At 34.3% G+C, this 17,820-nt stretch overlaps 2 protein-coding genes across 4 annotated transcripts; one reads left to right on the top strand and one right to left on the bottom strand.

Moving 5' to 3' along the window:
* Positions 1-505: 505 nt before the first annotated feature.
* Positions 506-1,387, bottom strand: LOC110929144. The gene is made up of 4 exons (XM_022172269.1): positions 1,367-1,387; positions 949-1,260; positions 769-846; positions 506-673 (listed from the first exon to the last, which is right to left on the bottom strand). The coding sequence occupies exons 1-4, from the start codon at positions 1,385-1,387 to the stop codon at positions 506-508; spliced, it is 579 nt and encodes a 192-aa protein (XP_022027961.1).
* Positions 1,388-5,230: 3,843 nt separating this feature from the next.
* On the top strand, positions 5,231-16,731 carry LOC110873870 (ribonucleases P/MRP protein subunit POP1). Of its 3 annotated transcripts, XM_022122896.2 has the most exons (12): positions 5,231-5,467; positions 6,474-6,536; positions 8,679-9,144; positions 9,402-9,498; positions 10,036-10,131; positions 10,230-10,422; positions 11,399-11,525; positions 11,617-11,958; positions 12,751-12,859; positions 13,935-14,479; positions 15,306-15,470; positions 16,272-16,731. In XM_022122896.2, the coding sequence occupies exons 3-12, from the start codon at positions 8,696-8,698 to the stop codon at positions 16,468-16,470; spliced, it is 2,322 nt and encodes a 773-aa protein (XP_021978588.1). In that variant the 5' UTR covers positions 5,231-5,467; positions 6,474-6,536; positions 8,679-8,695; the 3' UTR covers positions 16,471-16,731. The 3 variants fall into 3 exon arrangements, with proteins under 3 accessions (XP_021978588.1, XP_021978577.1, XP_021978597.1); XM_022122885.2 differs by lacking the exon at positions 6,474-6,536 and having other exon boundaries at positions 5,232-5,467; XM_022122905.2 differs by lacking the exon at positions 6,474-6,536 and having other exon boundaries at positions 5,232-5,467; positions 10,230-10,427; positions 11,407-11,525.
* Positions 16,732-17,820: the final 1,089 nt, after the last annotated feature.

Below are 17,820 nucleotides of genomic sequence, written 5' to 3'. Positions count from 1 at the left end.
AAAATAAGATCTTTAATAGATGATGATCAACAGCTCATAAGGTCTGTTGAAGCATGATATAACAGTGTTTAGCCTTTAACAGATCTTTTAACAGTGCTTAGGGGTTAACAGATGTTTGCACACTATAACAGTGCTTAGCCTCTTACAGATGTTAATGTATCTCAGACCCCAACAGTTTTCCGACTAACCAATTAATTAAATTTTCATTCATCAATCTGACAATAATATACAACCCTACTACTTATTCAGTCCATCAATATCACCAAAAATGTATATAATGTATAATAACAATATTATATTATATAACAAACAAAAAGTTAACCTTACTTAATATTCAAACCATAGACATTACATATCATTTTCATCATCATAGCCCTTACAAACCAAACTTTTAACCACAGTTTGTTAAAACAACAGTTAACAGACATAAATAAAAACCACAAGGATTCTTCAAAAATAAGTGGTTTCTACTTATCTCTCATAAGAATTGTTTTTTCATAAGCATCTAATTGTTAACCTTAGTCACCTTCTTCCGGGTTCTTCTCACATTAGTGGATAGCTCACCAACGTTGGCAACATCAGCATCTTGAGCCATCCGCTTTCCATTGGGACTTGATCCAGAATCCTTTTCAACTTCAACGACTGAAGAGTCGGCCGTAACAGAGACAACAACCTTCCAACAGATCACAAAACAACTATTGATCTCATTTAATAAAATAATGAACTCTTTTTAAACGTATTAAACATACTTTAAAAATAAATACTCACCCTTGAAGTTCGTTCAGCAGACACCTGAGAAGAGTCTGAAAGGTTAACGTCTTTAACCTCAGCTACCTCTTGAGTAACCTAAAGGATCATAATATATGATATCATATAAAAAAGTACACAATCCAATGTTTAAAACTCAAAAGAAAATAAATATATTGAAAGAGTAATTTTATATGCTACCTCATCAGTATTTTCATCACCATTACCATCTCCACCAACCAACTCAGCAATTATTACTGGATCATCAGTTGTTTTTTGCACAGTATAAATACGATAGTCATTTTTAAGATTGAACTCTGAAACATCAATCTTAAAAGCAGCCTTCTTATCAACCAATCGAAATATCTCATGAGGGAATCTAGTATCATTGGCCTTAACCTGCCTCTCTCTTATGTCACTTGCCGCTAATCCAAGAAGCTTTTGAACATCTCTATCAAACATAACAAAAGAAACACTACCACTCTCATCCTGCACCTGCACTTGCACCTTGAACTTGAAATATACACAACTAACTAAGTAAACTGCAAAACTATATTCAAATATGAGTCTTAGAATGTCACTTATATAAATATAACGCTAGATAATCATCATTGCTTACTTTGTGGTGATCGATGTACATTCAGTATGACATCTGATACAAACCAAAGAAGTCGCAAGGCAATCGAATAATATCATCTGAAACATTCTCAACATTCTGCAAGTATTCAACGAGCTTGTGAACCTTTGTTCGCTGCTGTTGCAGGTTAGTTTGAATCAGAATAATGATAAATGGGAATGGATTGGTGCCGCGGATAGTGAATTTAGTGCTAAGGCTGTGAAGAAACTCCTCGATTCAACCAGGATATGTTCAGAGACTTATGTGCTAGAAGATTGTAAATGGATTCTGAAAAAAATGCTCGATATTTATTTGGAAGGCTGAGATGGGAAGAATAGTGACAACGGATGAATTAAGGAAAAGGAATACTGATGTTGGTGAATCGGGTTGCTGCCTATGCGGGGAGGTAGACGAAAGCATTGAACACATTTTTACTAGTTGTTTTGTTGCTTCCATGTTGTGGTCTTTTATTAGCAGTTGGTGCAAGTGTCAATATTTCGTGGTATTCTCGTTCAGGGACTTAATCGAAGCTCATAATCATATGGGGTTGAGTGGTCAGAAAAAAGAAGTGGTTAAAGGCCTTATCAGAATCGGATGTTGGAGCATCTTGAGAATGAGAAATGAAGCTAGATTTAAAAACAAACGGGTGAGTTTAGAGTTTATTATTAGGGAGGTTAAAAATGTTGGTTTTTTGTGGTATAATTCGAGATCCAAAAAAGGGCCTGTCCTTTGGTCGGATTGGTGTAGATTTGTAAATATGTAAGTTGGTTGTTTTATGGGGCTGCCTCGGTTTGAGGTAGCGTTTCGTTTGTGAATGAAGTTTACTTTAAAAAAAAATCATTCCCTCTACTATACCTCCAAAACAATATTATCAGTTCTCCCAAAAGTGTTGGTAAAACAAAAATTATAAATAGTTGGAAATGTAATTAATTTTAGATTTTTTTATATAAAAATCTTGGTAATTCAAATCAATCCGCATTACAACTTTCAAATTCAAATAGGTTTTTAGCCATTTAGTTTCAAAAATACTTAAATCGTGTTCCCTAAAAAAGAGAATGCGAAATGGAAATTGAGGAGAGAGAAAAATACAAAGAAAATTAAATCGTGCTAAAAAAAGAAGGGAAATGGAAATTAAGGAGAGAGAAAAATAAAAAGAAAAAAAAAAATTAGAGAAATGGAGTTAAGAGAGAAGAAATAAACAAAATATTAGTTTAATTTCATATTTTAAAGATTAATCTTGGTTTCTCTCCAACTTTTTTTCAGTTCTTTCCTTTAAAATAAACTCAAGCAATATTTTATCCCTATTTTTGCTTTTCTTTCTTTTAAGAAGACTCGAGACTGAAATAATCCGAAACTAGCGAGTAGTTTATTAGGTTTTTCTTCCGGAGATAGATATGACAGGATGATTTCGTTAGTGACCCGATGACACTTCAATAATCTGCCAATTATTCAGATTTACCGTTAAAAACAAAATTCTTCAAACACGTATAGGGGGTGTTTGGCCTAGTTTTTTTAACAAAGCTTATAGCTTTTTTATTTTATTTTATTTTATTTTTTTTACAAAATAAGCTTAACTTAGTGTTTGGTTTAGCTTTTTAAGCTTATGCTTATTAGCTTATATAAGCTAATTTGAAAAAACTTATTTGAAGATGGTTTTTTAGCTTATTTGAAGAACCTTCTTTGTGTAAGGGCAAATGATATAAAATCTATCTACTATAATAAAAGAAACCAAGTTTTGGACACGTGTCATTCATTGAAACCATCTATTTTTATAGATAATTAATATCAATTAAAAGATAATTATACCATTAAATTTATTATAAATTTAAACAATTCATATAGGAGATAATATATATAATATTTTAAAATATAGTAAATTACAAAAACCGGCCTTTATGTATGTCACTTATTGCAAACTGTGTCCTTTGTCTTTAATAATTACAAAATACGTACTAGATATTTGCAAACCCTTGCAAGTTATGTCCTTTAGCCCTAACTCAGTTAATTTAAATGATTTATTTATTTATTTTATTAAACTAAAATAGTTAAGGGTAGAACCTATTTCAAAAATGTTTAAAAGGTGTTTATTGGTTCTATACTTATATTTTCGTGTTCAATTCTCAACTCAAATACGGTAATCACTATGTTTACGTGACATTTTTAAGAACAATCACCACAATCACCCTCCATCGTATATCGAGTATATCCGTTAATTTTTTTAAGATATAATTTTTATTAGATTCATTCAACCCGTGTAATAAACGAGGTTTTTTAAAGATATAACATTTTTATTTTTTACTATACAAAATTACATTTATGCAACTCGTGTAATACTCGGGGTTTTAAAAATATAACTTTTTTTTTATTATGTAGCATATAAATTTAGCTTTATTCAATACATATAATACATAGGATTTATAAACTTTTTTATTATTTAATATATAAAATTAAATTTACTCAACCGGGGTTCTTAAAGATATAACTTTTTTATTATTTAATATATAAAATTACATTTATTCAACCAATGTAATAAACGAGATTTTTAAATATATATTGTTTTATTATTTAGTATATAAAATTGCATTTATTCAACCCGTGTAATAAATGAGATTTTTAAAGATATATTTTTTTATTATTTGGTATATATAAAATTACATTTATTCAACCCGTTTAATACACGGGCTTCTAACCTAGTAAGCTATAAGCTAATTCAAACATTTAAAAAGAGCTTATCAAATGATAAGCCAAAAAAATAAAAGCTAGGCCAAACACTCCCATAAAGTCATAAACACCCTTTAACGCATTTTCTTTTTCTTTTCTATAATAAAATTTTAAATTTTAAATTTTGATTATGGTTATAAACCCTAGCCGAGGGTTTTACAAAACTGAATATCTTATTATTCATGGTGATTTGAAGCCCTAGATTATTTCAGCTAGTGGATTTCGTGCAGGTGATTATCTTACTGCTTTCTGATATATCAACTTGTGCTTTAACCTAGATTTGTTTATTGATCGTATAACTTTTCGTGTTAGAGATTGGCGCAACATCAGTTTATAACGAATAAACCTGTTAATTATCTTCGAATTACATAAAAATGCTCACAACTTCGATAGACACAATCATCCTCTGTTATATTGTTTTGCCTTTGCCTAGGTTGCATTCATTTAAACTGATTACAAGTTTTTTCTTCAAAATTGAACAAAGTTTTGATGCAAACAGACCTAAGTTACTTGACAAATTGAGGCTCTGTTTGATGTTTTTAGTAACACTAGAAGCGAAGACTATGTTTTGGCTCGTGTTCATTCGGTTATTGGTAATCGTTCGTTATGTTGTTTGTCAATGTCTAAACCACCTTCATTTAAAACAACAAGAATTAGCTGTTTCAAGTGTTTCTGTAGTTACCTTTAAAACCAAAATAATTCATATCGCTATTATAATCATACGAACAAAACTTAAATCATGTTAAAAACTTAAAGTATAGCGGTATATGGCAAAAAATAATAATCAGTAAAGCATTGATTGACCAAGATTCCGGCCATATTTCGGTGACGATTATAATTTTAAACTCTGAAAAGAGAGGTGTGATTTGACTTTTTAGGTTGAATGCTAGCATTTTTTTATTGAATAATATTGGTGTTAAAATTCTCTAGGAAATATCAATAACTTGGTGTGGGGGCGTCACCCTGCCACCTCAGCCTAGGCCTGGCGATGGATTAGAGATTGATCCATATCCAATCCACTCCGATCCATTTAAATCACTTATTGGATCATAAAAAACATCCACTAATCCACTAATTAATCCATTGAATCGATCCATTTATCTAATTAATTATATGAATCGATCCATTTATGAAATATCTAACTGCTCTCTAAAAAGTCCAAACCCTAATTTTGAAATCAATCCAGCCCTCTTGTGTCCAAAAGTCTCACAGTTTCAAAGACCCGCAACAGGAAAAGAACTGCTCGTTTTTGAAATCAATTAGCCACCAGTGATTTCTGCTCGTTTCATCCAGCGACCGACGAATTATGTTCGTTTCATACAGGTGAAGGACGAATTCTGCTCGCTTCATTCAGGCCAGTGGCAGAGGCGATATTTTCTGCTGGTACGTTCAATCTTCGGTTTATTGCAAGTTGTTCACGATTCCTATGCTAACTTCCATGTACAATTTGTACAGGCGTTATTGTACTTCTTTATTGTGAATGGGTTTGCAAGATTTAGGTGCAGATGAAAAGCTATTGTTTATGATCACCAAGTGTTCGATAAAAATCCCCAATGAAAGTTTTAGTAGTAGTAGTAGTAGTAACTAGTTAGCACCATAAAAGAAACTTAGTTCATGGATTCATAGTGGTATATTGGTAATCATCAACATCGTGTGGCTTGTTAGTTTTCTGTTTTTTGATTTCTTCATTCGCTGATTGCTTAATTATCGTGCTATTGTTTGATAGTTGATTTGAATGTTATCTGAACTGTTATTAGGTTAGTGCTGTTGTTTAATAGTTGATTTAAATGTTGTTTGAACTATTATGATTAGGTCAATGCTGTAGTTTGATACTACGATTAGGTTAGTGCTATTGTTTGATGCTTGATTTTCTGAACTATGATTAGGTTAGTGCTACTGTTTGGTACTTGATTTGAATGTTATCTAGGTTAATGCTATTGTTTGATGCTTGATTCGAATGTTATTTGAACTATGATTAGGTTAGTGCTGTTGTTTGATGCTTGGTTTGAATGTTATTTAAATCATGATTAGGTTCTACTGTTTGATGCTTGGTTTGAATGGTATATGAACTACTACTATTAGGTTAATGCTATTGTTTGATACTTGATTCCAATGTCATCTAAACCACGCTTTTGGTTCATTTCCTGAAACAAACACTCTGAATTGCATCAGCAAGGCGTCATAATCTCATCTGACTTGTCATCTTGTTGGTCATTTCACCTCTTTTCAACTCACTGAAGAATCATTTATATGATATAACTTAATAAGTTCTGCTATAGGTCTCTCACCTTCCCACGTCCCTGCAGTTTTTTTTTCAAAACATCCGAACCCTAAACCAAAATCATAAACACTTCTACTCGATCAATCCCTTTGAATATATAATCTTCAGGCCACTGCTGTGAAGAACCTATCGAGGCATTTTCTGATCCAGAACTCTCTTCGATTTCTTAAGGTAAATCTTTGAGCTTTGTTTCAGTTATGTTTCTGGTTACAACCCAATAGTAAACTCAAACAAAAGTTTTGCACAAATAAAGGAATTGAAGTCCATGTTCTTGTTAATGTTATTTTTTTTTACCATGACTAAATCTGATGGGCTGGGTCAAGCTTCTACTTTCCTTTTGGAATTTCTCTACTGAACCACCAGACCATGTCATTACTCAAATTTATATTTTAGCATACAATACTTTTTTTCCAGCTATAAATAATAAGCCACCAAATCTCGGTTACCACTCAAAATTTAGGACTGTATTAAATCAAGAATATGCATTTTACAAAGATCACCTGATTAGATTATTATTATTATAAACAATTTGTTGGAAGCTACATAATTAGAGTTTAACAATCGGGTCAAAAGATTTCAGTAAATGAATAAACGGGTCACGCCTTGTTGCATTTTTCTCTACCGGGTCAAGTCGTGTTCATTTTGTTTACCAATTTATAATCTCTGGTGGGTCCATTTTGTTTAGTCTACTGCCCAATATTCCAAGTCACCAAGATATGAATATAAAGTCCCCATTTGTGGAAGTATCAAGTTACAGTTCAGTTGTAAAGCTCCTTAATTATTTTGAAATGGTCCTTGGTTGGTTTAGTTAACTAATATAGTTATTAAAAAAATATTATTATTACGGGTACAATTCCAGATTCGTGTATTTGAGTGTTTTCATTATCTGATTCTGATTGTACTTAATTGTAAATGTCCAAAGTCCAAGAGTTAGCGATTGGCAATTTTCTTATTAGCATGAAGTTTTTTAGATTTTTTTTTTGATTTTTTAAGATTTTTTTTTGAATTTTTACAAAATTTTTTATTTTTTGTGATTTTTTTATTATATTTTCTTATATAGATCGATCTGGATAGTGATCCATCCATTTAAAATTATTTGGATATGGATCGGATCACGATCCATTATGTTGGATCATGGATCGGATCATGATCCATTTAAGTTGGATCATTAATGGATCGGATCATGATCCAATCCATATCCATCCATTGACAGGCCTGCGCTCAGCCTCCATAGCGCCCCCGGGGCTCCATCGTCCACACCGCCGCAATTAAGGGGGGGGGGGCATCATCCTTCCGCCAGCATGTTAACGAGCAAAGGGGGGCTCCATCGAAGTTGATTGGCTTTAAAGGGTATAGTGGTAAGAGGGCTTTATACCACACCCTACAAGTTAAAGGAGGAGGCTTTAAAGCCCTTGTGTGACGTGGCGGTGAGGTGGCGCTGATGTGGCGTGATAAAGCCCCTAGCCACACCCTCCAGCCTTATAGTTTAAGGCAAATATATAAATTGAACAACAGTAGTGGTGAATTTGTTACTAAATTCTATTGGAGTTTGTATAACAGTAGTGTTGAATTCGTTACTAAATTCTATCGGAGTTTGTTCATGTCATCATGTCAAAACAGCAATGACATTAGTATTGAGAATATTAATGAATACATTATCATCTTATCGGAAACAAAAAATAGAACTCGGAGTTTGTCCTAGAGTTGCATCTTTCTGAGGACATGGTCCAAGATAGGACTTCGTGGAGGCGTAGGATTAGGGTTAAGGACTTCTAGAGGATATTGCAGGAAGGTCTTAGGTGTATTTTAGGACGTAAGTTTTTCTTATTCTTTAAGTGACTTAACCGGTGATTGACTTCTTGTGTACATGCCCGAATGATGTTCTATGCTATTATACACGATTTACATTATACTGTGTCAATCTGATCACTAGCTTGGTGTAGGTGACTTCTTTTTTCTATATTCTTTGACTTGATGTGTTGGTTTGCTGTTCGTTTTGGAGCCGGGGGTCTCTTCTGGAAGTAGCCTCTCTATCCCCAGGGATAGAGGCAAGGTCTGTCTACATCCCACCCTCCCCAGACCCTATGAGTAGCATCGCTATTTGTGGGATTTACTGGGTATGGTTGTTGTTGTTATCGATTTGCACATATCAATCGGCGATCCTAGGATTTTGTTATGTTCTTTTTGAAGTACTGTGTTTGAACTTTGAAGAAACGTTTCATTTTCAAGAAGCAAACTTAGACAGGAAATAAGATTTCGTCATTCTTAACCGTCAACTATTGTTACTCAAGATTGTTTAAATAACTACTGTAGGTTACTGTCTTCTGACAATGACTACTGATGGAAGCAAACAGCTCAAAAGCCATGCCATACCGCCAGGTGAGCTACACGTGCAGAAATTTACGGAATCACGAGCTTCTGAACTCGATTCCCTCTACTCAACAATTGCTAGTCGGTTGAACAACGATTTTAGATCTCAGCGAAACAAGAGGAGAAGAACTACTGGTTTCGACAATCGGGCTTCTAAAACTCGATTTAGAAAGAAGCAAAAAGTTGGAATTTTGAACCAAACAAAAAGGGATGGAAGTTTAGAGAAAAGTGTTAACAAGGCTCCCCCTCGTCACATTAGGCGCAAAAAGGAGCTTAACAAGAATCTTGAAAGCGGGTTTTGCGTATCTGGTGATGGGACAAAGAGGCTTCGAACTCACGTTTGGCATGCGAAACGGTTTACGATGATTAAGCGTTGGGGTTTCCACCTTCCTCTCGGTTTGCATGGCAGGTAATGACTAATTTATATAGCCAAATGTGCACATGTGAATTGTGATACAAATGTTAATTATATCATGTAAACGGTAATATTATGTACGTGTTGAAATGCATCAGTTTAGGTTGACCCGAACACTATTTGCCCAATAAATGTGACTTTTATAAAAAGTAGTTAGTGTGTTGAATACTCCAATATAAGTACACAACGTATAATATTCTAATAATATAAGTCTTGCAGGGTATTAACAACTTATGATCTGTTTAATGCAGAGGGAAAGGCTCAAGAGCACTCTTAAAATGGTTAGAAAATGGAACTATTATTCATGATGCTAGCTATTATAGTGCTGTTCAACTGCAGGGTTCACAGGTTATAGTTTGTTTTTTAGTAAAATGCCATTTTCATACCCGAGGTTTGGCCAGTTTTTTCAACTTTTGTCCAAAGGTTTGTTTTTCCACATCTGGATCCAAAAGATTTGAAATTTGCCATTTTCATCCGGCTCGTTAACTCCATCTATTTTTTTCCCGTTAAGTCAAGGGTATTTTCGTCTTTTTTTTGTTACCTTAAAGGGTTTTGGATACTTGTACATTATGCTAAATGCTTGTACATAAAGTGAAAAAGACCGAATTTCCCTTTAAGTTAGCAAAAAAGATGGAAATACCTTTGACTTAATGGAGAAACATGGATGGAGTTAACGGGCCGGATGAAAATAAACCTTTTGGATCCTGATGCGGAAAAACAAACCTTTGGACGAAAGTCGCAAAACTGGCCAAACCAAACCTCAGGGACGAAAATGGCATTTTACTTTTTTTTTTCTTATTTCTGTTTCTTGGGTGTGAAGCTAAATATAGCTATATGTATATTTTTTATACCAGTACCGTTGATGGTTATTTTGTTTGCTTTCAGGATTCAATATTGTCGATTTTAAGCAGCGTAATGTCACCTTTTCCTTCATCGGATACTGAAGATGTACTTTCTGGTGGTATATATGCTTCTTCAATGGTAGGTGGTTGTCTGTATCCACACATATTCATACAAGATTAATCTATCTGTCGATTGTTTTGCAATCTTTTTGGTAATTTATGTATTCACTTTCGCAGCTTCATCATGCTGGAGCAATTGATTCACGTACAATTGCACCAGTTATTTATATGTGGAGACCTATTCAGCAGCCAACGGATGCTGAGTCAGAATGTGATCAAACCAATGAGTTAAGGCATTTATGGATATGGATACATGCTGCTGCATTAACTGAAGGTTACAATGCTTTGAAAAGTGCTTGTGAAAGTCAGGGTAAGGTAGAATTTGAGTCCATTTATTCTTTTTGATATTTGGAACTAGTTATTAATCTTTTCTTTTAAAAATTTATCTTGTGTATAAATTCAAATTGTATGAAGTTCCAGCATGTATAAAGCTAGTTTATTAACTTTACATCTCGACCTTGCATAAAGTTCCAATATATTTTGATAGAGGCAGCATATCAAATTGGTTGACTTTCTTATGCATCAAATTGTGTCCAGTTGGTGGGTTGTCCTGATTCCTGAAACAATTTTTGTATAAACCTTTTTATATTTATTCTTGTATAAGGTTAGTGTTTCGAGTTTCACCCATGATTAAAAACATTATATTTCAATGAGTAAAATGCAATTTCCGTTTCTAAGGGTTGGCCAGTTTTGCGACTTTCGTCCAAAGGTTTATTTTTCCGCATCGGGATCCAAAAGGTTTGAAATCTTGCCATTTTCATCTGGCTCGTTAACTCCATCCATTTTTTTTTTCCGTTAAGTTAGGGATATTTCCGCCTTTTTTGTTAACTTAAAGGGAAATTTGGTCTTTTCCATTTTATGTACAAGCATTTAGCATAATGTACAAGTATTCACTTAAAGGGCAATTCGGTCTTTTTCACTTTATGTACGAAAATACCCCTGACTTAACGGAGAAAAATTGATGGAGTTAACGAGGCGGATGAAAATGGCAAGATTTCAAACCTTTTGGATCCAAATGCAAAGAACACGAACCTTTGGACAAAAGTCGCAAAATTGACCAAACCTCAGGGAGGAAAATGGCATTTTTTTACTTTATTTCAATACTAATCTAATTTTTGAATAACTTGTATTTAGAGAATCCATACACTTTTGAGCTATTCTTTTTATATTATTTTTTAATTTTACCTGTTTGACCCTTTAGAAAAATATAATATGAATCCACACACATAAATGAGTCAAAATTTCCCATCTGTTTTTTGAAGGTTGATGTCATAATCATGTATTAGTATCTCAGGTTAATGAGGATTTTGCTTCTGTTCGATGTATTTCGCTCGAGGGGCAATTTGGATCATTGGAAGTGATGGGTTCAAAAGCATCTCAGCTTCTTCAAAAGATACTACATCCGGTTAGCAGGCAAGTCATCCAACGTTTTGATGCAGTTCATTTATTTAATTTTGTGTTTGTTATTTAAATATGATAGTTAATGTTGTTGATGATCATGCAGCATGTCTGAGAAATCTTCTTGTTTGAGGAAGTGTTCATTAATGGGAGCTGTTGAAGAACACACCCCTTGTTCTGGAATAAGTTCTTTTACAGTTAATGATCCCCGTGCTTTGACCAACGAAAACACGGAGTTTGACTCAAGTTACACTGATTTGTGGGATGCTGAAAAAGGGTTGTGCTGTCCAGTAGAAGAAAGTGTTCTTTGTATGGAAAAACACCATCAACGTCTTCTGTCTTTCTGTCTTCCTGACAAAAATTCGGCTGCTTCAACCGGAATACATTCTTCGAGAGTTTGCCCCATTATTCTTATCAGAAGGAATAAGCTAATGGATTCAGTTACAAGGTCTATGAATTTAACAGAAGATTCACAAGGCTACTTTATTGATGCATGGCATATTAAAAGAATAAATTGCCGTTTTCATCCCTGAGGTTTGGCCACTTCTGCGACTTTCGTCCAAAGGTTTGTTTTTCTGCATCTGGGTCCAAAAGGTTTAAAATCTTGCCATTATAAACCGACCCGTTAACTCCTTTCATTTTTTAACGTTAAGTCATGGGTATTTTCATCATTTTGGACCCTTTTTATGATGATTAAAGGGTTTGGGTGGGGAGAAAGTCAACATAGTTGGATTTTTATTTCTTTTAGCGTTTTTATTTTATTAAAAAATGTCTAAAAAGACGGAAATGCCCCTCATTTAAATGAGAAAAATGGATGGAGTTAACGAGTCGGATGAAATTGGCAAGATTTCAAACCTTTTGGACCTAGATGCGGAAATCAAAACTTTGGACGAAAGTCTCAAAAGTGGCCAAACCTCAGGGACGAAATTGGCATTTTACTCCATTTTAAAAATAGAGTTGATAAAATGGGTTGGGCGGGCGGGTTGATCAACGGGTCAAACAATACAGGTGCCTTTTTTGACTTAAATTGGTTAAAAAGGAATCAATTTGATGTCCGGTCGAAATGATTATCTTTTAAATTGAGTTTCATTGACGTACAATCACTCTTTTGTTGTTTATTTGTTTGAAGTTCAAGAATAATTATTTGATAAAAATATGATTAATAGGACTATTTAGTTAGCACAATTATCTTTTTTTGAATCCAAAGTACTGACTGCTGCATTGTTTGATATTTTTTCAGGTGGACTATTATACTTCCTTTGAGCTGGGTTAAAGCATTTTGGGTTCCGCTTGTCTCAATTGGTGCCCGGGCCATTGGTTTGAGAGAGAGGTCTTGGGTTGCTTGTGAAGTAAGTTACATGCATTTGCTTCTACACAATAGAGGGGGCACAACTTACGGGTCACAGGGTAGGGTAATAAATCCAAACTGGTCTGGCGATGGTAATCAGTTAATTAGTTTCAAAGCACATGTTACAATGGGCCAGGCCTACCCACAAACTCTTATTTATTTTATTGTCTTGAGTTGTTCAAAGCAAGTCTTTAGTTAGTTTTTATTACAATTTTAATATATGTTTTGAATACATTTTGGATGCCGTTCACTCTTGGTTTTATCTTCTAGTTTGTTTTTGAAATTCTTTTACACATTTGACCCGTCAAATATGAAGTATAGCCTGCGCTGATAGGGTTGCAAACGAACCAAACGTTCAGCGAACGGTTCGTAAACCTTCGGTGGGAAGTTTGTTTGTTTAATAAATGAACGAACATGAACAAGAAAATTCGTTCGTTTAATTAAATGAACGGACATTAACAAAGGCCCCGTTCGTTCATTAATGTTCGCGAACGTTCGTTGACATGTTCGATAATTTATTAGGCATGCTAATTTTCATATTATATTTAAATAATTTAAAATTACCACTAATATAATATTTAATAAATATTAGGTTATCTCATTTTATTTAAAAAATTAATAAATACTAGGTTAGTATATTTTAGGTGGATCTACGTAATTGTTGTGACGAAAGCTGCCCGTTTTATTCAGTTTTCAATATATGTTCGTGTTTGTTCGTTTCTGTTCATGAACGCTTGTGTTCATGAACATTCATTTGTGTTTGTTTGCGTTTATTTGTGTTCGTTACCTAAACTTAACGAACGAACACGAACAGAAAGTCACGTCCGGTTCGTGTTCATGAACAGTTCGTCGTGAACACATTCATCTCCTTAATGCACGAACAAGACCTTGTCCGTGTTCGTTTGCAACCCTACGCGCTGACTTGTTAACTACAAAGTACAACCCGACTTGACCCGTTAAATTCAAAGTATAGCCCGAGTTGACCCATTTACCAATAAACATGTCAAAATCACCACCTCTAGTTAGTACTTCTAATTTTAAGAAGTCCACATTTCCTAAAACTTCTTCATTTGCAGGCTCGAATACCAAATTTTCCATCTGAGTTTCCGGAATGTGATTCTTACGCTTCTTTAACCGAAACCGAAGCGGCCGCCATGGATAAAGAAGCCGCTCTCCGTCCTGCTTCCGTAAAAACGTTTAGCGTTCCCGTTCCACCTCCATGGAACTGCGTTCGTTTCGCTTTCAAAATGAATCCCGCTGAATCAAAAACCACTCAAACCTGTTCTAACGAATCAGATGCAGTTGCTGAACCGGCATTACCAGACGATCATATCGTTGTAGCGAGGTCATCAAGAACATTGTCTGGTTTCTTGAATACTATAAACGGTGATCGTTTGCCTCTTTTCCCACATTTTTGTGATAAGAACACGTGCTTATCTAAAATCATAAAGGATGAGAAAGTACTCGATCATGACCTAAATATGGATAGTTTTCTGGGAAATCGATGTCGAAAGGTGTGTTTAGTTAGAGTTACGCTCCGTGCTTTTAAGGAAGGTGCTATCGAGGATGGAGCTGTTGTTTGTGCACCCCGTTTAGCTGATATAAAGCTTTGGATTTCAGGGTAAATTTTCGACTTTTATCTTATGCCTTCTTATTTGCCACTGTTCATCAGGTTGTCATCATCGTTACGAAAAGCATAAAATAATATTGATAAATCTAATTTATTGATTACAAGTTTAGAATGAATTATGGGATTTCATTTTAAATCCACTTTGGGTGATTGTTAGTGCTGATATTTAGGGCTGCAAACGAACTGAACGTTCAGCGAACAGTTCGTGAACCGTTTTCGGCGGGAAGTTCGTTTGTGTTCGTTCATTTAATAAATGAACGAACATGAACAGAGGCCCGTGTTCATTCATTTATGTTTGTGAACGTTTGGTAACGTGTTTCGTTAATGTTCGATAGTTTGTTAGTGTTTTTAATTTTTGTATTTTATTAAAATACTTCAAATTCTGACAAATTAATTGTTTAGAATTTTAAATTTACCCAGAAATATGAACCCGAACATGACATATGTATACACAGCCAATCAACCCAAAAATATTTTTCTTCTTTTTTTTTTTCAGTTTAGGATTTTAAATTTAGAAATTATATTTATTTTTCTAAGCAGTCATGTTTAAACAAAGCCAATTCATCCCTAAACTTTTAAATAATGAAAACTAATTAGTAAATGGGTTAAATAGGTCAACCTGTGAACGTGCCGGGTTAACCCGAACATGATCCGTTTAGCTAAATTTTGTGTTAGGGTCGTATCGAAAGTTCACAACCCTAGTGATTGTTTTAAACTCTGTATTAGACTATTAGAGTACACATCATAATATCATATTCCAGTTTTGAGTGTAGTCTCTTTTGCCCCTAACTAGACGATAATTGGTGAACTGATGTAGTTCAAACAACAAGGGTGAACTTCAAGTACCTCCGTCATCAGTGGCAACATACTTTGCGAAACAAGATTCTGGTAAATGGGAATTTCGAGTGCCCGAGGATCCTGCAGCCGTTGAGTCCAATAGGTGGCCAATCGGTTTCATCACCTCCGGATTTGTTCAAGGAAGGTTAGTACAATTATGTCATCCCTTTGTGTGTGCATTTGACTTTTTGGGTCAAACTTATGTCGCTGATTTACATCCATTTATCGACAAATTACTAAGAGAAAAATAGTCGTTTGCATGATTTGATCAGTATGTTTGCTTTTTTTTTAGAGTAAAATGCCATTTTCGTCCTGGAGGTTTGACCAGTTTTGCGACGTTCGTCCAAAGGTTTGTTTTTCCGCATCTGGATCCAAAATGTTTGAAATCTTGTCATTTTCATCTGGCTCGTTAACTCCATCCATTTTTCTCCGTTAAGTTAGGGGTGTTTTCGTCTCTCTCCTACTAATCCCAATCAACCCCAGTTTTTTCGGCTTTGATTTTAAAGTGCATAAAGTGAAAAAGACCGAATTGTCTTTTAAGTTAACAAAACAGACAAAAATACCCCTGCCTTAACGGAGAAAATGGATGGAGTTAACGGGCTGGTTGAAAATGGCAAGATTTCAAACCTTTTGGATCCAAATGCGTAAAAACAAATCTTTGGACGAAAGTGACCAAACCTCAATGACAGAAATGGCATTTTACTCTTTTTTAAATATATCAACTACAAAGGGTCGCTCTATACGATACCAGTTTAACTTGTACTACAAGTGTTTATGCAGTTTTCTACATGAAATTACGACCCATCAACTACATTAACAGTATATACTTTTTTAACATAATCGATTACATCTTTTTTTTAGAAACACTAGATGTGGAAGATGGTTGCCCTTTTATTGATTTAATTGACGCTTATTATGACTGAAGTTGACTTTTGTTGACTTGCAGCAAGAAACCATCAGCGGGGGGTCTCTGTGATGCGGTCTTGCTTGCGCGTCTTAGACACGAGCAGTGGAGTTCTGTGCCTTTGAAGCGAAGGAAGAAGGAAATATATGTTCTAACAAGAAATCTAAGATCAACCGCTTATAGACTTGCCCTCGCCACAATTGTTCTTGAGCATCAACAAGAAGATTTTGATTACGTTTGAAATCAGTGTTGGGTTTTATTTCTTTTTTGGTTTTGCCGAGTTTAAACCAATTTGGCTTCTTTTGTGGCGGTGACTGAACCGGCCATGCTGGTTTGGTTTGGTGGGTTTAACATTTTGAGCTGTTTTTTTTTTTAGTTTTTCACAACAATGTAAACTATTAATCTATTATGTATGGTTACCGATTCTATTAATTGAGTCATAAAAACGCGTGTTTAAACATTGTTTGAGAAAAATTATGTATGGTCACCACGTTCTGTTCTTCGGGCGGAAAAGTGATTCATTTGCCAAAGTGATCCTGAATGTCCGGGCTTATGCTGTTCAAATAAAGAAAGCACACCTCATTAGATACTTATACTAATTTTTTTTAATAATTTCTCGAAAAGTTTACTTTGAACTAATACTAATTCGTATGTTGTTTCATCGTGCAACACATTCTATGATTTTTGATACTTGCTATTGCTAATATAAGCTTACTAGGTTCAGCCGTTCAGGTTGTACGTTTTATTTAGTCATAACTAGAATTGGGCCTTTGTCATAAAAGGCTCTTTGGATAACGTTTTGTTAATTTACTGGCCCGTATTAATGTTATTAAAAAGAATGAGAAAATATGAAAATGTAGTAATTTACAATCGAATTTTTCTAAGAACAACCTGAGTTTTTGCTAATTAAAAAAAGAGAAATAAATTGAGCTCAAAATATAAATTTAGATGGCTTAATAACATGTATACCAACGTTTCTTATTTGAATTAAAATCATTAGAGCGTATATCTAAGGCGTAGGAACATATTCTTAAATGTGTCCATAATTTCATATTGTGTTGAATTGAAATGATTGTACCTTTTGTCTTGTTTGGAAAGGAGATTGAGATAGTTTTATGAAGATATATTTTTCATTCATATCCATTTTAGCATCTACTTAAAATATGGAAGCAGTGGCGAATCTTAGATTTCCAACGGGAGGTCGAAAACGTATACACCAATAAATTTCTATAGAACCAGGGGGTCGAAAACGTATATACCCAAAAAATTCTATACGGAAACCACATATATTACACTACTGAGCGAAAAGTTCAGGAGTTCGAACGCCCCCCGACTCCTTCTAGCCTACGCCAATATATATGAGGAACTTGGTAACTACCCATCAACCCTTTTATTTGACCAACTCAAATGCAATGAATAACATGACTTGAAAATAGGAAAATAATATGAAATACTATCCATAAAATATAACATGAAAAGCTAGGTACACATCAATCTCTCCCACTTGAAGAAACCTTGGTTGAGAATCTAGACACGATATGGGTATCATCATTTCATGTTGTATGTTTTTAGTTCTTTTTATTTATGAGAT

Source organism: Helianthus annuus, chromosome 1 (genome assembly GCF_002127325.2).
Source record: "Helianthus annuus cultivar XRQ/B chromosome 1, HanXRQr2.0-SUNRISE, whole genome shotgun sequence".
NCBI lineage: Eukaryota > Viridiplantae > Streptophyta > Magnoliopsida > Asterales > Asteraceae > Helianthus > Helianthus annuus.
This window is presented reverse-complemented; position numbering and strand designations above follow the sequence as displayed.